The sequence below is a fragment of the Erinaceus europaeus genome, chromosome 11, assembly GCF_950295315.1.
Source record: "Erinaceus europaeus chromosome 11, mEriEur2.1, whole genome shotgun sequence".
Taxonomy (NCBI): Eukaryota; Metazoa; Chordata; class Mammalia; order Eulipotyphla; family Erinaceidae; genus Erinaceus; species Erinaceus europaeus.
The window spans coordinates 117,938,292-117,962,223 of NC_080172.1; the positions used below are offsets into that span (position 1 = coordinate 117,938,292).

Sequence of the window (23,932 nt, forward strand, 5' to 3'; positions counted from 1 at the left end):
GCGCAAGCTACCTGACAGGAAGCGTGTCAGTGCTCAGTTTCCCGTGTGAGGTGAACACGTTCAGCGGTTCAGAAGAGGACAAAAGAAGCAGGTCACTCTTACGGGTGGGAAAGCGGGACTAGGGAGTCAGCTGAGACACAGCGTTGCTCGCCAGGCTCTCTGGCAGGGCACTCACGGCGGCCGGACGCCCTCCAGATACTCACTGAGCAGGTGCCGGCTGGTGATGCCCCGCTCGGTGATGGTGGCTTCCATGGTGCTGATGGAGGAGGGGAAGATGTAAGACTGCTGCAGGACCTGGGGCAGCTGCGGGCGGTCCAGGGAGCTGAAGGCCGTGGCGTTGTACTGCTCGGTGCCCTCGTACAGCTCCAGCGCCGTCAGCTCGTTGCGCCGGGCCTTGGTGTTCCAGTACTGGTACTGCGGGGACAGGAGAGGCGCCTCTGGGCTCAGCTGCCGGGCGGCCCGGGGCGGCAGTCACGGCGCAGGGCAGCGCTGAGCAGACTCCCGCCCGGGAAACAAAGAGGCCCGTCGGGACGCTGGGTCAGCCCCTTCCTCCAGATTCCCCAACTTTCCAGGCAGCTTCCTGGAGGCTTTCCGGCCTCACCACCACCGCAAGACAGAGGGTCGCTCAAGTTACTTAAAATCCAAACTGTAAGGGCCGATGTCTGGGGGCCTTCTGTGCGCGAGGCTTCATTCTATACTAGCAAGGCGGCGACGCGCTGACATCCCCGCGTTAGAGACCATGGCGGCACGGAGACGTTTAGCAGCTCCGGGTCGCAGCCAGCAAGCGAGAGCGAGCAGGATGCAACCCGGATCACAAGACTCTTGAGCCCGGCCCTGAGCCGCTGCGGCTACCCCTGGGCTGCTCTGGACCCAAGGGTCCAGCGCCGGCTCTCAGCCAGCGGCGGGAGAGGACTGAGGGGAGACCAGCCCCCCGCTCTTACCACGACCCAGTTCTCCGAGTGCACGATGTGTACGGGGCCCTTGGCTCGTCTCTGCACAGAGGAGTGGACGATGCGGCCAGTGACCCCGTCCACCAGGAAGATCCCGACGAAGGTGCGCTCTGGGTGGACGTCCGTGCTCTCTGTCACCACAGCCAGCAGGTTCGGGTTGAGGCTCTAGAGGGAAGAGGAGGAAGCGCCTTGGGGACCACACCCGCAGAGCCCAGCTCCAGTCCCCTGCGGCCCGACACTTGTCCTGCCTGCCGACCAGCCGGCCGCCCTCTCTCATCTGCCACGGGCTCTGTCTCCTTTCTCCACCAGACTCCCAAATGTGACGGAAGCCTCAAGAGGACAAGGAATGTCTGTTCACTAGAGCTATTCCAGTATCTAAAACTAACACCTTAAGGGGCCAGGCGGTGGCGCACCTGGCTGAGCGCTCACACGAGAGTGCACAAGGACCCGGGTTAAAGGCCATGGTCTTCACCCGCAGCGGGGGAAAGCTTCACACATGGCAAGCAGAGATACTGTGGACCCACGGCTTCTGGCGGCCATTTTTTCCCTTTTTTTTTTTTCTAATAGGATAGTAAGAGAGAGAGAAATTGAGAGAGGAGGGGAAGGTAGAGAGGGGGGAAAAAAAGAGAGACACCTGCAGACCTGCTTAACCGCCCAAGGAGCTACCCCCCTCCTGCGATGGGGTGCTGGGGGCTCAAACCGGGATCCTTGTGTGAGTCCTTACACTTCCTACCGTGTACACTTAACCCGGCGTGCTACCACCCAGCCCCTCTCATTCTCTCTATACAATAAAGCGCAGGGACCGGCGTAAGGATCCCGGTTCAAGCCGCCGGCTCCCCACCTGCAGGGGAGGCGCTTCACAGGCGGTGAAGCAGGTCTGCAGGTGTCTGTCTTCCCCTCCTCTCTCCATTTCTCTCTGTCCTATTCAACAACGACATCAATAATAATTACAACAATAAAACAACAAGGGCAACAAAAGGGAATAAATAAAGGTTTTTTAAAAAAAGGTGGTGCATCTGGTTGAGTGCACACATGACAATGCACAAAGACCTAGGTTCGAATCCCGATCCCCACCTGCAGGGGGAAAGCTTTGCAAGTGGTGAAGCAGTGCTGCAGTGTCTGTCTCCCTCTTTACCTCCCCCTTCCCTCTCGATTTCTGGCTGTTTCTATCAAGTAAATAAAGATTGAAAAAAAAAGTCTTTTAAAAAAAAGTGAAGGGGGTTAAGCGCAAGGACTGGCAGAAGGATCCCAGTTCGAGCTCCCGGCTCCCCACTTGCAGGGAGGTCGCTTCACAGGCGGTGAAGCAGGTCTGCAGGTGTCTGTCTATTCTCACCCTCTCTTGATTTCTCTCTGTCCTATCCAACAACAACATCAATGGCAACAATAATAATGACAAGGACAACAAAATGGGGAAAATGGCCTCTAGGAGCAGTGGATTTGTAGTGCAGGCACTGAGCCCCAGCAATAACCCTGCACTACCACCCGACTCCCCGAATTTTTTTTTTTTTTTTTTTAGTGAAACCTAAAAAACTCTGCATAGGGAATCGGGTGGCAGTGCAGCGGGTTAAGCGCACATGGCACAAAGCGCAAGGACCGGCTTAAGGATCCCGGTTCGAGCCCCCGGCTCCCCACCTGCAGGGGAGTCGCTTCACAGGTGGTGAAGCAGGTCTACAGGTGTCTGTCTTTCTCTCCCCCCTCTGTCTTTCCCTCCTCTCTCCAGCAACGACGACATCAATAGCAGCAACAATAATAACCACAACAAGGGCAACAAAAGGGAATAAACATTTTTAAAAAACTTAAAAAAAGAAAGTCTCTTTGCATAACCATCATGCTATTTACCCTCTGCCCCAAACACTTCTCTAAGCCACAATGTGTTTTAGAATTGCATGTTTTTTTTGCCTCCAGGGTTATCACTGTGGCTCGGTGCCTGCACCATGAATCCGCTGCTCCTGGAGGCCATTTTCCCCCCTTTGTTGTCTTTGTTGTTATTATTGTTGTTACTCCTGTCATTGTTGTTGGATAGGACAGAGAGAAATGGAGAGAGGAGGGGAAGACAGAGAGGGGGAGAGAAAGACAGACACCTGCAGACCTGCTTCACCGCCTGCAAGGCGACCCCCACCCCTGCAGGTGGGAAGCCGGGGGGCTTGAACTGGGAACGTTACGCCGGTCCTTGAGCTTCATGCCACCTGCGCTTAACCCGCTGCGCTACCACCAACTCCCAATTTTGGTCATTCCAGCAAGTAAAAGCAACTACCGCGTCATGGAAGATAGGAACTCTGAAGGGGCTAGGAGATAGCTCAGCCTGAAATCACCAACTTGCAGTGGAGGCCCCAGAAGGCCGCCGCTTCTATTCCTCGGGCCGCCTGAAGCCCGAGCTGACAGTGCTCTGCTCTCTCTCAATAAAGAGCGCTTATCCTAAAAACAGGGACAGTCCAGGGTCAGGAGCGGTGCAGCAAGGTTTCGTGCTCGAGGCACCACTACAAGCCAGAGCTGGACTCTGGTACAAATGATTCTTTCAATTAGTTTAAAAGGCAAAATAAACTTAAAATTGTTTTTGTTAATTGCCGCTTAAGAGTGGCACAACAGCTAAAGCACTGGACTCTCAAGCATGAGGTACTGAGTCCCCTACAGCATGACTCTCTATAGAGATAAAGAAACGGCCAGGTGGTGGCGCACCTGGTTGAGCGCTCACATCACAGTGCGCAAGGACCCGGGTTCAAGCTCCTGGCCGCCACCTGCAGGGGAAAATCTTCACAAGTGGTGAAGCAGGGCTGCAGGCGCTTGTCTATCTTACTCTTCCTTTCAATTTCTGCCTGTCTCTATGCAATAAATGAAGAGTTAAAATAAAAGAGAGGTCTGGGAGGGGGTAGATAGCATAATGGTTCTGCAAAGAGACTCTTGTGCCTGAGGCTCCAAAATCCCAGGTTCAATCCCCTGCACCACCATAAGCCAGAGCTGAGCAGGGCTCTGGTGTAAACAAACAAACAAACAAAGACTTCTATCAATACTACCAGTAGTCATCCAAATAACTGCGAACATCTTCTGGGTGAGGGTCACATGGAAGGCTGTGAGCCCAGCCTGAGTTCCTCATCTGATCTTCACAAGCCCAGGAGGCTTCCTAGCCCCATTCCCCAGAAAACCAGGGAGTTAGGGGTTCGATCCGGTGTCCCAGAAGCAGGATGCAGCAGACGCACCTTGTATAGCACGCTTCTGTCTCCCATCACACGGCCCTGGGAATGGACGTGCTCGCTGGCGCGCTTCGCCTTCACCTCCACAATGCGCTGGACCTCTGGCGGAAGGGTGAGCTCCCAGCTCAGCTCAGTGGTGAGATCCTACAGCAGGACAGGGGTCAGCACTCACAAGCTGCACAGGGGTACTCGGACCCACGCCAGCCGCAGCCTCTATCTAGCCCGTTATCTACCGAGGGCCTCTCTGCTACAAGGAGCAGACGAGAGGTCCTGGAAAAAGTGTCCAGCCTGTAGTTTGTGAAGAAGTACTTGGACTCTCAGATTAAGAAAGACCGAACAGGGAGTCGGGCGGTAGCGCAGCGGGCTAAGTGCAGGTGGCGCAAAGCACAAGGACCGGCAGAAGGATCCCGGTTCGAACCCCGGCTCCCCACCTGCAGGGGAGTCGCTTCCCAGGCGGTGAAGCAGGTCTACAGGTGTCTGTCTTTCTCTCCTCCTCTCTGTCTTCCCCTCCTCTCTCCATTTCTCTCTGTCCTATCCAACAACGACAACAACAATACTAACTACAACAATAAAACAAGGGCAACAAAAGGGAATAAATAAAATAAATATTAAAAAAAATTAAAAAAAAAAGACCGAACATCCATCCAAAAAGATCTGTGTACACATATGTTCTTGGCAGCACAATTTGTAATAGCCAAAACCTGGAAGCAACCCAGGTGTCCAACAACAGATGAGTGGCTGAGCAAGGTGTGGTCTAGATACACAATGGAATACTACTCAGCTATTTAAAATGGTGACTTCACCATTTTTAGCCGATCTTGGATGGACCTTGAAAAATTCATGTTAAGTGAAATAAGTCAGAAACAGAAGGATGAATATGGGATGAATTCACTCTCAGGCAGAAGTTGAAAAACAAGATCAGAAAAGAAAACACAAGTAGAACCTGAACTGGAATTGGCATATTGCCCCCAAGTAAAAGACTCTGGGGTGGGGGTGGGTGGGTGGGTGGGTGGGGGAATACAGGTCCAAGAAGGATGACAGAGGACCTAGTGGGGGTTGTACTGTTATATGGGAAATTGGGGAATGTTATGCATGTACAAACTATTGTATTTACTGTTGAATGTAAAACATTAATTCCCCAATAAAGAAAAAAAAAAAGACCAAAACTGGGGCAGGGGTAGCATCATGGTTTGGCAAAAGACTCTCATGCTGAGGCTCCAAGGTCCCAGGTTCAATCCCCTGCACCACCATAAACCAGGGCTAAGCAGGGCTCTGGTAAAAATAAGTTAAATAAATAAATAAATAAATAAATACAAGATCATAAGATAATGGGGCTGGAGAGATAGCAGAATGGTTCTGCAAAAGACTCTCATGACTGAGGCTCCAAGGTCCCAGGTTCAATCCACTGTACCACCATAAACCAGGGCCGGCTGTGAAGCAGATCTGCAGGTGTCTCTCTTTCTCTCCCCCTCTCTTGATATCTCTCTGTCCTATCCAACAATGAGGATAACGATAATAACCATAACAATAAAACACGGGCAACAAAAGAGAATAAATATTTAAAAATAATAATAATAATACTGTGGTCTGGAGCACTGGACTCTCAAGCATGAGGTTCTGAGTTCGATCCTCGGCAGCACATGTACCAGAGCAACATCTGATTCTCTTTCTCCCTCTCCTCTCTCTAAAAAAAAAATTTTTTTTTGAAAAAAGAAAAAAGAAAGGAGGGAAAGCAAAGAATACTAACAACTCAGCTCCCATTCCTAGCAGTCACCCTCCCAAGAACAGAGAAAACCACTCGCCCTTGCTCCTGGTGACAGCGAGTGTGGCACAAGCTCTCTGAGGGCGGGGCCTGTAGGGCACAGTCTCCCGCGCCACCTCAAACGCCTGCCACCCTGAACCCCTGCCGTGGGGCAGCTGCTGCTGCACACGCAAACGGCCGTCTGAGCCAGGTATCAGGCGTTAATCTAAGTTCAGGGGAGAAGAGTCAGCGGGTTCATGTCTGAGCCAAGTAGCAGCAAACCGTCTCTCTCCTCCCAGGGGTACAGCGGGGACTCCCCTCCCCTTACCTTTCGAAGGCGATACCCGCACAGCCGCCCCTGGTCCGCATCCACCAGGTAGAAGAAGATGGAAGAGGCGAGCTCACGGAGCTGCCGCAAGACGTTCCGAGTGGCTGGGAAAGCTGTGACCTTGAAAGGCCCACAGAGGTCAAGAGTTTAAAGAGAGTCTCTCAACCGTTTCTCGAGACTCGTTGCTATTTCCTATCCAAGCACCTTAAGAATGAAACTGAGTCGCCTAAGATTCAAGCTGACTTAACTCACATAGGGCGGGATTTTAGTTCTGTGAAGAACCTGAGTTTTCACAAGTACATTAACAGTCATCAGGTTAGGAGACGCCCTTCGAGGCCAAAATTTACGGAGTGCAGGAGTGTCAGGGGGCCAGGCGGTGGCGCACCTGGTTATGCACACACACTACGATGCACAAGGACCCGAGTTCAAGCCCCCACTCCCCACCTGCACAGGGAAGCATCACGAGTGGTGAAGCAGGGGTGCAGGTGTCCCTCTTTCCCACTCCCTTCTCAATTTTTCTGTGTCTATCCAATAATAAATAAATAAGTAAAAAATAGGGGCCAGGCAGTGGTGCAGTTGGCTGAGCGCACACGTCACGGTGCACAGGGACCCGCTTCAAGCCCCTGCTCCCCACCTGCAGGGGAAGCTGCACAGTGGTGCACCTTCAGGGGTCTCCCTGATCCTCTCCCTCCCCTCTCGATTTCTCTCTCTCTAGGTCCAACAATAAACAAATAAAAGCTTTTTTTCTCTTCTTGCCTCCAGGGTTGTTGCTGGGCTCGATGTCTGCACTACAAGCCCAGTGCTCCTGGAGGCCTTCTGTTCTTTTTTAAAATTATCTTTATTTATTTGGATAGAGACAGCCAAAAATCGAGAGGGGAGGGGGTGATAGAGAGACAGAGAGACGCCTGCAGCCCTGCTTCACCACCTGTGAAGCTTCCCCCCTGCAGGTGGGGACCAGGGGCTCAAACCCAGGTCCTTGCTCACTGTGACATAAGCACTCAATCACGTATGCCACCACCCGCCCGCCCCCCCCCCCCCCCGTAGGCCATCTAAAAAATTTTTTTTGAACAGGATAGAGAGAAATTGAGAGAAGACAAGAGGGGGAGAGAGAGAGAGAGAGACACAACTGTAGACCTGCTTCACCTCTTGTGAAGCAACCCCCCCCCCCGCAGGTAGGAAGCCAGGGGCTTGAACCAGGATCCTTATGCTAGTCCTTGTTTCGTACTATGTGCGCTTAACCCGCTGCGCCACCGCCCAGCCCCCTCTAGAAAGATTTTTGAGAAGAAGGAAGAAACAGAAAAGCCAGCTCCCAACAGCCAACCCCACACCAGACGCCCCGGCGGCTCTGGAAGCGTCCTACCTTGTACTCAGCGTCTACCAACAGCAGCACCTTGGCGTAGTCTTGATCCATGACGGGGAGGAGCAAAGACTGCAGGATGGGCCGCTTCAGCACTGGCGGAGCCACCTGACTCCACTTCCCAAAAATGGGGTTGAAGACATAGAGAGAACTCATCCCTGTCTCCTGGAAGACAGGCGGTCGCAAATATGTCAAAGGGAACTGCAGCTAACTCGCAAGTACGCACTTGGAAAGCTGGGACCGCAGTCCGCCTACGAGGGCTCGCTGGCCGTTGGCCTCTCTGGAAGCTGAAGGCCGACCCGAAGGTCCAGAGATCCTTGGGGTTGATGCGAAAAGGGGAAAGAAGCACCTGCCTCGGGCTCCAGGCTGACCAGGGACTGAGCGTGCTGAGGGGGAAGACGGGGCCCAGGAGACGGGTCGGCCAAGAGAGCATGGGACTTGCGTGCCTGAGACCCCAAATTCATTCTCTCTATCTATCAAGAATAACTAAGTAAATCTTTAAAACAAACGAAAAGATCACAGTGATTCAGCAGACCCAGGGAAGTCATTCCAGGAAGAGTATTAACAAGAACCCTTTCTGTCAGTACTAACACGAAGTCTCAAAATGCTTGGAAGGAAGACGCTGCTTCACTTCCCGCTGTCCCTCACACACTAACAACAACAACAGTGCGGCTTCAGAGTCACTGTGACGCCCTGAAGTTCCTGATGAAACAGGGGCCACTTAGACCTGGATGCCCTCCTCACCTACTTCCTATTGCATTTCCCACACTCACCCCAAAGCTCACCTTATCAAAGCAAGGACTGCAAAAGCTGAATAAAGGCAAGAGGCTGGCAGACTTTAACGACGACTCTTTAGTCACTGTCAGGCCACCCCATCAGCTGGGGCCCTAGTCGGGGAGTCCTGGGATTCCCACACAGACATGATGGGCCTAGACCTCGAATAAACCCCCTCTCTCCATTGTCACCGGTCACCTCTATCAGGAACAACATAATGGACTCCTTTGGGGGCCCCCTTAAGACCTTGCCCCCAATGTAGATCAACAAAGGTAGAGAATGTTCCACTCTCCGAAGGGGGGTTGGATAATATACTCTCTCTACACCTGAGGAAGATGGGTCCTGAAATTGGTGCAACTCGGAACGTTCCTACTCATGACCACAGGATGCGAGCTCAGACCTACAGGGATGCAGAGGTCACATAGGCTCCTGTGCTGAATATGGGCCCCAGATCACATCAAATCGATGGAGTTTACAGTCAACAATCTTTATACACTTTTCCATATTAGGGAGCTACTCTCTTCCCTGATCCAGCTTTCTGGTCCTTTTCCAGCCATGACATCATCTCCTCAGGCAATAACCTGGGCTCACCTACATGTCAGATGTCAGGCTCAGGCAAAAACTAGTAAAGTCACAGGCCCTTTGGCATATACCTAAAATAGACCTACTATTTCCAAAACGGAGACCCCAAATCTTCATCTGCACTATTCCAGACTTTAGGTTCATGATTACTCAACAATTTGTATGGCTTTATATCTTAATTCTTTTTTCAGCCACCAGGTTCCAGATGCTATCATGATGCCAACCTGACTTCCCTGGACTGACAACCCCACCCATGTGTCCTGGAGCTCCGCTTCCCCAGAGCCCCGCCCCGCTAGGGAAAGAGAGAGGCAGGCTGGGAGTGTGGATCCACCTGTCAAAGCCCATGTTCAGCGGGGAAGCAATTACAGAAGCCAGACCTTCCACCTTCTGCACCCACAATGACTCTGGGTCCATACTCCCAGAGGGATAGAGAATAGGAAAGCTGTCAGGGGAGGGGATGGGATACGGAGTTCTGGTGGTGGGAATTGTGTGGAGTTGTCCCCCTCTTATCCTATGGTCTTGCCAGTGTTTCCATTTTATAAATAAATCAAGATTAAAAAACAAACAAACCCAAAGAGTCATCCGTGGGGGGGCGGGGCGAGTGGTGGTGCACCTGGTCGAGTGCTTATGTTACAGTGCACAAGGACCCAGGTTCAAGCCCTTGGTCCCCGCCTGCAGAGGGAAAGGTATCCATGTGTTGAAGTAGGTCTGTAGGTGTCTCTCTCCCTCTCTATCACCCCCTTCCCTCTCAATTTCTGGCTGTTTCTATCCAGTAAATAAATAAAGATAATAATAACTTGCCATCAGGGAGGTGGTACAATGGATAAAGCATTGGATTCTCAACCATGAGTTCAATCCCCGGCAGTATATGTACCAGAGTGATGTCTGGTTCTCTATCTTCTCCTATCTTTCTCATGAATAATTCTTAAAGAAAAAAAAAGGGCGGAGGGTAGCTAGCACAACGGTTACACAAACAGACTCTCATGCCCGAGGCTCCGAAGTCCCAGGTTCAATCCCCCCACACCACCATAAGCAGAGCTGAGTTGAACAGTGCTCTGGTAAAAAAAAAAAAAAAAAGTCAGCTCAGCTGTGTTGGGAAGGGGAGCGGGTATCTGCAGATGTGGCCAATTCACACTCACTTTAGTTAATTCCACATCAATTCTAGAAGGATCCTTCAGACAGGCAAAACACTACGGCAGGACTTTACCCCGAGCCTCTTACAAAGTCCAACGTGCAGAAGACAGTTAAGTTTCAAAATACCAAGAAGGCGCAGGGCAGCTCAAATCCAGGCTCACCTTGTCCTTGACCAGGAGAGTACACTGTGGCGGGTGGGGGAAGTGGGCGGTAGTCCTCTGGACCATCAGCTTGAAGGAGGAGTCCGGCCGGACACTGGGGAGATACTGTTTCCACAGGATGGTGCCGGAGCTGCTCTCGATGCCAAAAAGCTGCGAGAAAAGAGAAAAGCACCGCTTCACTGCCAGCTGCCAGGAACACAAAGTCCGGCCCGGGGGCCTGAAGCCCTCCTACCTTGCCCGAGGCTGTCACCATCACCATCATCTTCTGCAGGTTGAACTCATCTCTGGCCAGGGTGTCAATGTTGACCTCATTCTTAATGTGACTTCGGGGCTTGCGGGCATCATAGAACATCCTCCAGAGATGAGAAGCCCACGCCTGCAGCAGGATGAGCTGGGAAGACAGGCGCTTCAGGAACATGCCCAGCAGACCGTCTGGTGTCAGGGAAAGGTGACAGGTGAGGTGCACGCCCCGGCAGGTTAGGCGCTCCCAGACAACCGACACTGCTTTTCCTAAGGAGAAATCGCTTCCTCTCCTGTGAGCCATTCCCACCCCCGCTACAAGCCCAGGGAACAGTCCCGGAACTAAAGCCGATAGTTTCAGACTCAGAGACAGCCAGCCATGCGGGAACGTCCAACACCACTTACCTGGCTCTCAGAGCTACACATGCCTAGAATGCTGGGTCAGGAGACCAGGGGCTCAGGGTACGGCATGCAGGGTGCAGCCGTGCTGTGACCGTCTCCACTACAAGCACACATCCGGGGGGCCAGGGGTGGGCTTCGGGGGTCGTGACAAGACCAGAAGAAAAGGGTGTGGGGTGCAGTGTGTGTGTCCTGAGCAGGTTCTTAAGTCCCAAGGCTTCACCCCTACTTTGTGGGCCATGTAATCTTCACCCAACAGACCGACTTGCAAGTGATTCCGAAGCAGAGTAGCAGAGTTAAGAGTACGGTCTAGAGAGTCGGCCAGTAGCGCAGCAGGTTAAGCGCACATGGCGCAAAGCGCAGGGACTGGTGTAAGGATCCCGGTTCGAGCCCCAGGCTCCCCACCTGCAGAGGAGTCGCTTCACAGGCGGTGAAGCAGGTCTGCAGGTGTCTGTCTGTCTCTCCCCCTCTGTCTTCCCCTCCTCTCTCCATTTCTCTCTGTCCTATCCAACAACGACGACATCAATAACAATAATAACTACAACAATTAAAAAAAAAACAAGGGCAACAAAAGGGAATAAATAAATATTTTTTAAAAAGCAAGACATTTAAAAAAAAAAAAAAGAGTATGGTCTTTGGGCTGGGAAGACCACATAAATGGTTATGCAAATACTTTCACGCCTAGAGCTTTAAGTTCCCACGTTCAATCCCTGGCATCACTGTAAGCCAGAGCTGGGCAGGGCTTTGAGTCTAACAGCAGAATTAAAATAGTACAATTAAAATATTAGTACAGAAAAAGACTTCGGTGCCTGAGGCGGCAACGGTCACTCAGGTTCAATCCCCTACACCACTAGGGACCAGAGTCGGGCAGCGTTCTGGTTTAAAAACAAAACTAACGATAATGCTAACCTTAGCATAAGCAGGCTGAGAAGACAGCACAGCGATTACATAATATCTTCCTGCCCGAGGCTAGAAGGTCCCAGCTTCAGCCCACAGCACAATCATAAACCAGAGCTAAGTGGTGCTTTGGTAAAAACAAAACGGGGCCAGGCGGTGGCACACCTAGGTTAAGCGCACACACGACAGTGTGCAAGGACCCGGGTTCAAGCCCCTGGCCCCCACCTATAAGGGGAAAGCTTCACGAGTGGTGAAGTAGGGCTGCAGGTGTCTTTCTTTTTCTCTCTTTATTTCCAACTCCCTTTTCAATTCCTCTGTCTCAATAAATAAATAAAAATCGAAAAGAAGATCAATTAAAAACCTCAGCACGACTACCTACTAGCCCAGTCACTCCAGGCAGTGCATTCAACCTCTGGGCCTCTGGTTTCTCCCGGTGAGACGGCCTGTGCTGGCTTCTACACAACAGACACGGGGTGGACACAGAGGGTCTCTCACTCGGTGCAGACTACCGACAGCGCTCTCACTGAAAAGGGGCAGTGACTCCGCTTCTCGCGCTATTTCCGTCAAAACCAGCTCCAGGAAGAGAAGTGGAGCGAGCGGGACGGTCGCAAACGAGCAGAACACACGCAGCAGTCCACGCACCCCACAGGTAAGGGGAAATGCCCAGAGAAAAGCCAAAGCCAGTCATGCGGGCGGGCGGTGGCAGGCGGCTTTACCTTGAATCGCTGGATCCAGGCAGCGGGAAAAAATAGGAAAGTCACATCACTCGTCAGCGTGAGAGCCTGAGCTGCCTAGAGCACCAGCCCAAGCAGGCCCTTGACATCCGCCGGTGGCCGTGGGGACGGCGAGAGGGGGACGGCGGGGCGGGCTGAACCTGGGCACGGCAAAGCGCGTTCTTCCAGGCCGGGGGCTGCGGCCAGCTTCACGGGGACTGAGCTCAGACCGCAACCACCAGGTCGGCCCGAGAGCGAGCACGGTACCTGACGCAGCGCTTACAGCGATGGCGGGACTTCCTACACTCGGAGCCCTTGCTCGCAGGGCTGCTCGTGCCACTCGCACCAGGGAGAAGAGCCACGGCCACGGCCCCGGGAAGGCTCGGCCGCCCCGTCTCACCTGCCTTCTTGCCGAACTCCCCCTCCAGCTCGGCCTGTGCTCCCGTGAGCGGGAGGTCGACCATCTCCAGGCACACCACCTCCGCCAAGGACTCCTCTCGGCTCCACAGCACCACCTTCCCTGCTGCAGAAACGCCAGTGAAGCCCGGCCCGCCTCTCGGCCGCCGAGGAGCGCTCGTCGCGGGGGTCACCGGAGCTCGAGAGCGTGGGGACTGGCACACGGGGTGGGCCCGTGAGTCGGTAAAGCCAAGGGCACCGGGCGATGCCGCTTCCTCTCCGAAGCGAGCGAGCAAAGCCAGCCCCGAGCAGCGGCTCCTGGGCAGGAGCCAGCACCGCCTGGGCGCGCGCGGCCCGAGTCAGACTGAGCGCCACGCGGAGGCGGGCACAGGCTCTCGTCTCGCTCTCCGAAGGCAAATGAAAAGCGTTCCCAGGACCCAGGGCAGTGGGGCCGTGCACCAAAACGCGAAAAATCCGTAACCTTAAAACCCACAGGGCCGGCCCAGGGCCAGAGCGCCGCTGACAGAGCATCCGGGCTGCGTGAAGGAGCTCCAAGGTACTGACCGATCCCTGAGACCGTGGGGACTGGCTTAGTGCTCTGGCCTGTCCGCTCCCCGTCTCGTGTGAAATTCTCTCTCCCCCCACCCATAGGTAACGAGTAAAACAAATATTTTCTAAACAGCCGGCGAGGATCACAGAGCTAGCTCAGCGGGCAGGGTACCCGCACTGCCAGGAGGGAGACTCGGCAGCCCGAGGCGGCGGTATGGCTACAGAGCCAACTCGGGCGCACGGGCCGACCCCTCTCTGGCTCTGCGTAACGGCAATCGGCGGCCCAGCCGGGAAACTGCCAGGAAGGGCGTGCGGCGGGCAGCAGGCGTCTGGAGGGAGCTGCTCGGGGTGCACGCCGCCTGTGCGCCCCCAGACGTCAGGCGTGACCCGGACGGAGGCCAAGGCTGGGCGACGTCCGCTCACCCAGCTGCTGCAGGAAAAGCAGGAGGTGGTCCTCCGTCTGCACCAGGGCCCGGTAGCCCACCGAGTCGTCCTTCTTCAGGAAGACCTGGACGTACAGCTGCAGACAGACCCAAGACAAGGCCAAGGCGGGACATGAGCATCCAGTGACCCGAGCGCAACCCCGTTCTGACCCAGAGCTGGGCGCACACGTCACAGTGAGCAAGCACCCAGGTTCCCACCATCAGGAGGAAATCTGCATGAGCATTGAAGCCGGGCTGCAGGTGTCTCTCCGTCTGTCTCTCTCCCTATCACCCTCTGCCCTCCCCCATTTCTGGCTGTTTCTATCCAATAAATAAAGATAATACCAAAACAAACAAACAAACAAAAACCCCAATACGCATGTGGCTAAGATTCTAAGGAGGCATCACATAAGCCTGGGGACATGAATGGCAGCGCCAGGCTTCAGCCGGTCTCCTATAGGTGGAGAAACACCTCCTGGGCTCCATGTCACTCGCTATCACGCTCCAATCTCACCGCACAAAGCAACTAGAAGGCCAAGATCAGACTCACACCTCCGTGAGGCCAGGAAGCCAAGCAAGCGCACGCAGGAGGTGGCAGTGCAGAGGCCGCCAGCCGCAGGGCCCTGTGGGGCAGAGCTGACTCACCCGCTCGGGCCGAGTGCCGTTCTGCTCCAGGCTGAAGGTGATGCTGGTGTCAAGCAGCCGCCGACCCGTCTCCACCAAGTACAGGTTGATGCCGTAGGTCTGGTTGAAGCACGTCAGCGGGTCCTGGGACAGACAGCGGGTCACAGGAGGACCCTCCCACAGCCCGTTCAGGAACTGAGGGTAGGCAGACGCACTAGAGGAGGGACCCAGGCCAGCAGGGGAAGCACATGCAAAGGAGAAGAAAAGAAAAGAAAAAAGAAAGCTCCCCCTAAGGGAGAAACAAGGCACCTGAGTAAACCAACGTGATTACAAGCACGGGAGAGGACACGTTCCTAAGCACAAGGTGCCAGGTTCAAGCCTCCTGTCCCTATCTTCGGGGAACAAGCTTTATGGTGCAGTACTGCAGCTCTCTCCCTGTCTCTCTCCCTCTGTGTTCCTGCCTCTATCCAAAGGAGTAAACAAACAAACAAACACATAAATAAGTGGCCGCCAGAAGCACTGGAGTCTTGTTCAGGTGCCGAGCCTCAGCAGTAAGCCAAGTGGCAAAACATGGCAAGCACGCTGTTTGTTGTAGAAAACAGTTGAGCAAAGGCTCTCCCGAGTGTGGGCAAGTGAAGAAGGGAAGCCATGCGAGGCTCTCTGACGAAAACAGAAAGCAGAGCAGTTACAAAGTCCTTCGGAAAAGCGAATGAGCTGGAAGGCAAAACAAACACCTGGATCTCAAGCCAGGGCCCACCTGAGCCACCACCCAACTCTGAAGGCCGGCCCCCGTCTCTAGGTCAGGCGCGACGCCCAAAGCCACACCCTACCTGTGAGCTAGACTTCTCCAAAAAGCTGCCCATCAATCCATCTTCAGAACCGCTAGGTTTCTGCTAGGGGAAAGAGGACAGGGGAAATTCAAAGGGTCACTTCCTAGCCAGCAAAGAGGAGCTTCCATCTCTACGCCGTCTCCGTACTTGTGAGCAGGCGAAACTCATCCCTTCACGAAGCCTCAGGAAGCATCATTAACAAGTCCACTAAAGTCACGGGCGTGTGCCTCGTGTGGCACGTGTGTGAAACAAGGCCTTGTTTCTCAAGAATCTGCCCTCCGGCTCCAACTGACGGGTAGAGCTGCCCAAGCTCGAGTCTCGGGCTTTGTGGCAGGAGAGGAAGCCCGAGTACGATGACTCTCAGCACTCACCACGTCACCCCGACAGGTCATGACTGCGGCCACCGTCTTCTCCCCGGTGGTGGCAAAGCTCACGAGAGCAGCCTGGTGAGAAGACAAGGTGTCAGGGGCCAGGGGCAATTCACCTGCGAGAGGGCAAGCCTCACCGCGCACCAGGCCCTGAGTCTGAGTCCTGGCACGACACAGGTGCGTCACGAACCGAAGGCCCCTTCACAGAAAGCACAACAGGACCTTGACGTCTTTCCTCCCTTGCTCTCTTCCCTACTACTCTCCCTTTCTTTAAAAAAAAAAAAAAAAAAACAGACTCAAAAAAGGCTGCTCAGTCCAGTATTGTGTGTGGACAAAGGCCTGACTCCACACTAAAAACAGGAAAAGGACAACCAGCACAAGCCCGGTGTCAGTGCCCGGCTGCAGTGTCACCTCCTCGGGAGGCTCCCGGGCCATGGATGTGCAATGCTGCCACGCCAGCAGCCTGGAGGCCGGGCCCGAGAGCTCGGGGAAGCGGCAGGTGCCTTCCCAGCCGCGATCAGGACGCTCTCAGCAGTGTCCCCATTTTCCTGTGAGCTCAGAAGAAAACACAGGTCTCCCCTAGAGGCCCCTTGGGACGTTCGAAAGGTCACACACGCTATTTCTGCTTTAAAACGATCTCCTCTCAAAGCGCTTTCAAAACCTTTGTAACAACATCTGAAGCAAGTGCCTCCAGACCCAAAGGCAGGGCTTCCTAGCATCCATGTCGTGGACAGACGCTCCGGCCCGCAGTTACCTGCGGGAAGTTTCTGAGCAGGCTCAGGGCCCCGTCACGGTAGTGCAGGAGAGCATAGTGGCTTGGGGACAACTGCAGGAAGAACTGGGCTCGAGAAGGATCCACCGGGGTGGGCTGTGTGGACAGGACTCTTGGCTGAAATCCGCTAGTAAATTCCAAGTCTAGAGACTAGGAGGAAAGAAGGCAGAGCGTTAGGGCTGGAAGCCGCCAAGTCAGCGACCCAGCCAGGCCCGCAGCTCTGCCCCACATGTGGTTCTCATTCCGGCTCTCCCGAGAGCGCGGCCGGCCGGCCTTCGCTCCGTGTGCCAGCCTGGCAGGTCTGACCTCCTCACGGCAGCCGTCCGCGCTCAGGAAGGCGGCGGGGACACGGGGAGGAAGGTCAGTGCAGTGCAGCGGCGCCTCGGGCCCAGGGAGTCAGCAGCAGCCTCGTACCTGCAGCGAGAGCTGCCTCAACTCCCACTCGGTCTCCAAGGCCAAGGTGTGCAGGGCCCTCGAGCCTGGATCGGGGCACACCAGGACAGCTTCGGCCACCACGCTGCAGGCTCCGGCGAGACTCTGCAGCCAGGGAGTGGAAACCCTGACCTGTGAGAAAGACACAGCAGGTCTGTGAGAAGTCTGCGCGTCTCCCTCAGCTAGGCCACCACCGGACCCCCTGGCGGAGGGCAGAGGGGGGAGGTTTGGCCTAAAGGAGCGCACTCACCCCCCACTTAATATTTTTTACTTATCAGTGAGCAGGAGAGGGGAGAGAGAGAGAGACCCAGACATCACTCTGGTACATGAGCTGCTGGGGACAGCCACAGTGAACTGGGGACCCCCTGCCTCAGTCTAAGGCTTTACCCACAGCGCCACCTCCTGGATCGCCAGCCTAACGGCTCTCCATGGTTCCTCCCAATGGAGTTCTTCTCATCCCCCAACCTCCCCAAAGCTGACTATGGTCAAAGCAAACAGGGTTTTTATTCCAGTCGCTGGGAAAATATATGAAGTTATTCTAAAGGCCTGCTTCTGCTGGACCTGCCCTTCTGCGGCTTTATCATCTATCCTGTAAGAAGCTTAGAAGCAGCGAACAGAGCTAAGCAATGTCTTCAGCACGCAAGAGGGCGCCATATGCAGACGTTAGCTCTTTAAGTAAATGCTCAAGGAGAAGGCATCTGCAGCGGCCAGATTCTGGGACTGGAGAGATTCTGCAACTGCCCAGCCCAGCAACCTGGCCGCCACTGCCAGGAAGGAGCCCATCTGCGCCCCCGGCACAGGGTCCCAGAGCCAGATGTCTGACCCACCTGCTGGACAATCTCTCCATCTTCCACATTAAACTTGACAATGTTCACGTGGCTGAAGGGGGCGATGCCAAGGGCCCACACTACCCCAGAGCCGTAGGAATACACCATCTGGTAATGGATGCTGTCACTGAGGGAGAGGAGGGGAGGGGAAGCACCAGATTTAGTCGGAGATGACCGTCTTCTGGGGCTGCCCAGAATGCCTCCCGGTGCCGCAAGCAGTGCCACCCAAGCAGGTTGTGTCCGGTCACACAAGCTCTTTCTGCTTCATCACAGCCCTGCTCAGCTCTGCCTCATGATGGCGCACGGACAGAACCTGGGCCTCCGGAGCCCCAGTCAGGAGTCTCTGCAGAACTGCTATGCTGGGAGTCGGGTGGCAGCACAGCGGGTTAAGAACAGATGGTGCAAAGCGCAAGGACTCGCGTAACAATCCGGGTTCGAGCCCCCAGCTCCCCACCTGCAGGGGAGTCGCTTCCCAGGCGGTGAAGCAGGTCTGCAGGTGTCTGTCTTTCTCTCCCCCTCTCTGTCTTCCCCTCCTCTCTCCATTTCTCTCTGTCCTATCCAACAACGATGACATCAATAACAGCAACAATAACAACTGCAACAATAAAATCAACAAGGGCAACAAAAGGGAAAAAAAAAAAAGAAAGAACCACTATGCTGTCTATCCTCACCGGTTTTTTCATTTCAATCTGTTAGCAACATTCAGAATGGAGGTTCTACATGTCAGAATCAGACTTCCAGTTTCTCATGAGGGGTCAGATGGAGACATGAGGCCTAAGCACACTGCAGCGGAGGCCCCAAGAGCTACAGAAGGCCGCCTGCAGGTGTGTCAGGCGCAGCGGCTCCCAGCAATCCCCAGTGGTCCTGTCTGATTCGTGGATTCTACGTACTTGGCCCCACAGGAATCCGAGTTCCCGGTAACTGCTTTAGCATCTGAAAAAGGCCACAGATGATCTGAGCAGTGTGCTCCTGTCTCTGCTCCCTCCCCAGTCTCAAGAGTTTCCACCACGTCGGGTTGGGTCCCAGCCTGGGGGTCATCTTGAGGTTTCCTGCTTTCTCACATAAGTGAAACGCTGGGCCACGAGTCAGAAGTCAAGAAGCCCAGAGCATAGCGGTCACAAGCAAGTGGTTTGCGGCCCCGGCTCACCCGCGTCCTGGGTTTCTCTTCACCAGTGAGGAGCTGCAGAGGCAGCTCTGGGAGCCCGACACCGCATGGAGCGCCCACACAGGCGAGTCTGGCCCAAAGCAAAGCTCCTGGAGCGCGAGGAGGGACGGGGGCTATTGAGGCAACGCGAGAGAGCGGCCACTGTGTGGGCAGCACCCTTACCTTTCTGGGAGGTGTTCCACCCACTTTAGGTGCCCGCTGGAGAGGTGGTAGAGGGCAAGGGTCGCCTTCTTCAGCACGGCGGCATACCTCACCGATTCCTGCCAGCCTACCAGCCCGAGGGCCTGGAAACTGAGCACAGGTTCAGGCTGAGTCTCAGCCAGAGAAACATCAACACACCGGCCCCTGCCGCCGGGCAGCCAAGAAGAGAGGCTCCGGGGCCGGGAGACGGCTCACCTAGCAGGGCGCCTGCTCCGTGCAGGCCACCCAGGCCTGGGCGAATGCCCGCGGGAGAGCGCGGCTGTGGCGGGCAGCTGCACGGCTGGGCTCCCTCCCACTCTGTCTAGGGAAGAGTCAGCCCGGGGCAGTGAAGACCTGGCCGCCACCAGCGAGAAAACAGGCTTTGGGGTCAACGGTATCGGGACCCGAATCCTGGTTCTTATTTTCACTGGCTGATCTGAAAGGCTTCCCATTCGACCAACCACTGGCAAGCACTGATTTTCCTGGACGCCACCCGCTTAGCTCCCTGTCCCCCGGGCACGCACTGCAGCCAAGCCAACCCATCAGGGCACCCGCAGGACAGTACCAGGGTTACTGGGTCACGTCTTTCCCCACAGACACATTTCTGGCCTTGATGAAACTAGCTCACGTGCTCAAGTGCTCCCACTACCTAGGGGCTCACCAAGCTTTACTAACTGGATCACCAAACGGGAGGCAGGTGGGGGTGCAGCTGGTTGAGCACACACACCACAGTGCACAAGAACCCGAGTTCGAACCCCGGCCCCCACCTGCAGAGGGAAAGCTTAGTGAGTGGTGAAGCAGGGCTGCAGGTGTCTCTCTGTCTCTTCCCCTCTCTATCAACCCCTTCCCTCTCGATTATGACTGTCTCTATCCAATAAATAAATAAGTTTAAAAACCGGGTAAGTTAACACAAATGGCTCTGTGATTTAAAAAGCTTGAGCACAGATGTTAACAGTGGTTCCACCTGCTAACTAACAATCACAGTTTGACATCACGTTCTTGCATCAAGGCCCTCAAGTCACAGCTTCTAAACAAACATCCCAGTGCAGCAGACGGAAACCCACAAGTCACAGCATCTAAACAAACATCCCAGTGCATATTGTTATATGGGAAACTGGGGAATGTCATGCATGTACAAACTACTGTACTTACTGTTGAATGTAAGACATTAACTCCCCAATAAAAAAAAAAAAGGGAAAAAAAAAACAAAAATAAAATCCCAGTGCAGCAGACGGAAACCTGGCAGAAGCTCCACAGCTCAGCAGAGCGCAGGACTCACACATCCCTGACGTCCAACACGTGTAACAGAACAGGGCTCTGGCGCCTCCCCCACATAATGTAACGACAACAAACTGAGTATCGGGTGTTCTTTAACTCTTCAGTGTGGGGAGGGTGGGGCCAGTGCCTTGGGCCCAGAGCTGCTGGTAATTCAGATCTGTGCCTGGCAGCGCCTTCCCTCGGGCAGCAGTGAGGACAGTGAGGACTCCGCACGGGAGGTAGCGCAGTCGCCAGAGGGCACAGCACTGGGCTTGCAGCATAAGGCCCTAAGTGAGCCCCAGGGACACAAACGTCAGAACGGCGCTCTGGCCCCAGTCTCAGTATCTGCCTCCCCACCCCGGGACAGTTACTTGGCGGGGGTGGGGTGGGTTCAGTACAGTGCCGTCTCTCTACCTGCCACTGTCCAAGGTGATCTCCCAGTTCAGGCCCCCAATGTTCGTCTCCCAAGAACGCATGATCCGGCCTCCATTGGACACTGTCACTGCGTCTGGAAGAGAAAAGACCACGGCGAACTCGTCTCCCAAACCGGAGCTCTTGTCTCCTCAGATCTGGGAGCACGAGCCCCCTCTGATGCGGGGTGCAGACAGGAGGCACCCGACACCCGTCTGTGGTGGACCGGCCCTTCTCACGTCCCCTACGTGGAGGAAGGGGAGTCGACATCGTGACAAAGACAGAACACAGACGTGTGGCCCAGGGCTCTGCTTACCTTGTCCCTGGAGCAACATGGCATCCACAGCCCCTTCTGCTGTGCCTTTGTCAACGTGACGCCACACTGAAAGGGATGAGAGCAGGCATTACCACACACCAAAAAGGGGCATATGAGAAGCAAGGCAGGAGAGGGGCCGGGCCGCAGCGCAACTGGTGACGCGCACACGTTACTATAAGCCAGGACCTTGCTTCCAGCCCCTAATCCCCATGTCAGGGGGAGCAGGAGTGGAGCTGTCTTGTCTCTCCCTATCTCCCCCGCACCTCTCAATTTCTGTCCTAACATTAAAAAAAAAAAAAAAAAAAAAGTAGGAAAAAACTGACAGGGTCCTCTCTTCACCTGGACAACAGTGTTCAATTTTCTTTTTTAAAAAATATTTTATTTTCCTTTTTATTGCCCATGTTGTCTTTCTTATTGTTGTTGTTGTAGTTATTGTTGTCATCGTTGTTGGATAGGACAGAGAGAAATGGAGAGAGGAGGGGAAGACAGAGAGGGGGAGAGACAGACAGACACCTGCAGACCTGCTTCACCGCCTGCGAGGCGACCCCCACCCCTGCAGGTGGGGAGCCGGGGGGGCTTGAACACATTCGATTCATAAGGAAAGTCGAGACTGCGAGACCAGGTGGCTGAGCGCACAGGTCACAGCGCTCAAGGACCTGGGTTCGAGCCCCAGTCCTCATCTGCAGAGGGAAAGTTTTGCGAGTGGTGAAGCAGGGCTGCAGGTGTCTCTCTCCCTCTCTGTCTCCCCTACTCTCTCAATTTCTGGCTGTCTCAATCAAATAAATAAAGATAATAAAAGAAAATTTAAAAAAAAGAAAGAAAAATCAAGACTGGGGCCCAGAAAGTGGCACAGTAGCTAAGACACTGGGCTCGCAAGCGTGTGCCAGACAAGTGCTCTGGTCCTCCCTCCATCTCTCTCTCTCTCTCCCTCCCTCCCTCCCTCTCAAAAAAGACTGTAAGTTGTATTTTCGGGGCTTTAACACCTAGAAACATTCAGAATATTGTATGAGCCATGCAAGTGGAAGGCACTCAGTCTCCTAGTACAAAGTAGAATGTTAGGGCAACAATATCTTTTAAAAAGATTTATTTGGGGGAGTCGGGCGGTAGCACAGCAGGTTGAGCGTACACATGGCGCAAAGCTCAAGGACAGGTGTAAGGATGCGGGTTCTGGGTGAGAGACAGAGTGACAAGGAGGGAGAGGCCTGCGGTGAGAGACAGAGTGACAGGAGGGAGAGAGGCCTGCGGTGAGAGACAGAGTGACAGGAGGGAGAGAGGCCTGCGGTGAGAGACAGAGTGACAGGAGGGAGAGAGGCCTGCGGTGAGAGACAGAGTGACAGGAGGGAGAGAGGGAGAGAGAACTGCGGCACTGCCCCGCGGCTTGGGAAGCCCCTCCCTGTAGGTGGGAACGTGTAGGGTCTTGAACCTGGGCCCGATCACAGTGAAGTGGGCCCCGCAGCGGGGAAGCGGGCAGCCAGGCCCTGGTTTGTGAACGAGCCGAATCCGCGGCCGCCTCGTCCCCACAGCCCACTCACAGGTCTCTCCGCTGCGGGTGTTGAACGCTGCCACCACGTTCTTCTCTGTCGCCACGACCAACTTCTTAGATCCGGGGGCAAACTCCAGGGAGGCAAACTTGAGCTTCCCGACATACTGCTGTCTCCTGGAAGAGACGAGGGGTGGACACCACGATCGCACAAAGACGCAGAGCTCTCTAAGGAGAGCGCCGCGCCAACGGTGAGGGCCCCGCCAGGAGCACAAGCCGCCACCATGAAGACGAGAAGGGCGGCCGTAGCCCGGGTAAGAGGGCAAGCCTCCTAAGGCGGGCGCGAAGCCATCTGGGGACAACGACCCCCACAGTCAGTATGGCCCGTGTCTGCTAACCAGGGGCACACGAGAGAGAGGAGCCGCCTGCCCGTGAGCACGTGGTCAGTTTTCCTTCCCTTCTGGTCTTTCTGAATCTTTTTTTTTTTTTTTTTTTTAGATTTTATTTATTTATTGATGAGAAAGACAGGAGGAGAGAAAGAACCGGACGTCACTCTGGTCCATGTGCTGCCAGGGATTGAACTCAGGACCTCAGGCTTGAGAGCCAAGTGCTTTATCCCCTGCTTTATCCACCTCCCTTAAACCGTGCCGAGTCCTCGGCACAGCCCCACGTATCGGCCAGGCCTTCCTCTCCGGCTGCTTCCTGCTTGTCCCGCAGTGCTCACTGTGCCCTCGGGACGGGCCCCACGGTCCCCCCAGCCTGGCCTAGCGCACTGGCCGGCCTCGCAGGGCACACTAGCAGTGCGGAGGGGGGTTCGTGCCCCTGCCAGCAGTGAAGACGCTGCAGTCTGCGTGGGTCTGAGACAAGGCCTTCACGCTCAACTCCTCGGGCCGTGGTGTTGTCTGCAACGGTCTCTTAGAATCGCTTTGATCTAACTGACTATTATTGTCATTACTACCACCACCAGAGCACTGCTCAGTGTCGTGCTCTTGCCGGGCCAGCTAGCTTCACGGCGGGTAACAGAGACGCGGAGACAACGGCTGGGCAGGGAAGCTGTATTTCTTTATTCGGGAACAACGATTCATAAACTAAGACAAACTAATCACCAAACAGAACTCGGCTGCCTCTTTGCGGCGGCACAAGCACTCCCTCTTACTCTTGAACTCAGGAACTCTCCAACTCTGGCACTCTGGAACTCTCGTACTTGGGAACCCTCTGAAACTCTTACTTAAAAAGAAAAGGGGGAATTGTCGTATGCTTTACATTGGTTTGTTCTAGCCCCCCCCCCCCAAGAGAATTGGATCAGTTTCCTGAATAAAGAAATACAGCTTCCCTGCCCAGCCGTTGTCTCCGTGTCTCTGTCACCCGCCAGTGAAGCTAGACCGGTCAGCAAGAGCCGTCCGAAAATTTTAACAACAGCTCAGCAATGGCTTAGGGCG

The 23,932-nt window shown here is 54.6% G+C and overlaps 2 protein-coding genes across 4 annotated transcripts in view; one reads left to right on the plus strand and one right to left on the minus strand.

Annotated features, from left to right (window-relative positions):
* The window catches only part of MRTO4 (MRT4 homolog, ribosome maturation factor), a 366,835-nt gene that overhangs the window by 331,661 nt on the left and 11,242 nt on the right, over window positions 1-23,932 (plus strand). The gene's annotated exons all lie outside the window — the stretch shown is intronic.
* EMC1 (ER membrane protein complex subunit 1) overlaps window positions 1-23,932 on the minus strand; it is a 30,238-nt gene that overhangs the window by 3,525 nt on the left and 2,781 nt on the right. The window contains exons 2-20 of one of the 3 annotated variants that reach the window (XM_016194964.2): window positions 22,546-22,670; window positions 21,014-21,079; window positions 20,701-20,794; window positions 19,012-19,140; window positions 17,685-17,811; window positions 16,840-16,989; window positions 16,408-16,575; window positions 15,657-15,728; window positions 15,286-15,345; window positions 14,477-14,599; window positions 13,833-13,929; window positions 12,865-12,987; window positions 10,448-10,647; window positions 10,216-10,365; window positions 7,568-7,729; window positions 6,208-6,327; window positions 4,145-4,282; window positions 942-1,115; window positions 204-414 (exon numbers count right to left, since the gene is read on the minus strand). In XM_016194964.2, the coding sequence (XP_016050450.2) occupies window positions 204-414; window positions 942-1,115; window positions 4,145-4,282; window positions 6,208-6,327; window positions 7,568-7,729; window positions 10,216-10,365; window positions 10,448-10,647; window positions 12,865-12,987; window positions 13,833-13,929; window positions 14,477-14,599; window positions 15,286-15,345; window positions 15,657-15,728; window positions 16,408-16,575; window positions 16,840-16,989; window positions 17,685-17,811; window positions 19,012-19,140; window positions 20,701-20,794; window positions 21,014-21,079; window positions 22,546-22,670 (2,489 nt within the window). Of the gene's footprint in view, window positions 1-203; window positions 415-941; window positions 1,116-4,144; window positions 4,283-6,207; window positions 6,328-7,567; window positions 7,730-10,215; window positions 10,366-10,447; window positions 10,648-12,864; window positions 12,988-13,832; window positions 13,930-14,476; window positions 14,600-15,285; window positions 15,349-15,656; window positions 15,729-16,407; window positions 16,576-16,839; window positions 16,990-17,684; window positions 17,812-19,011; window positions 19,141-20,700; window positions 20,795-21,013; window positions 21,080-22,545; window positions 22,671-23,932 lie in introns of all 3 variants that reach the window. The other 2 variants (XM_016194965.2, XM_007538493.3) reach the window with 2 other exon arrangements.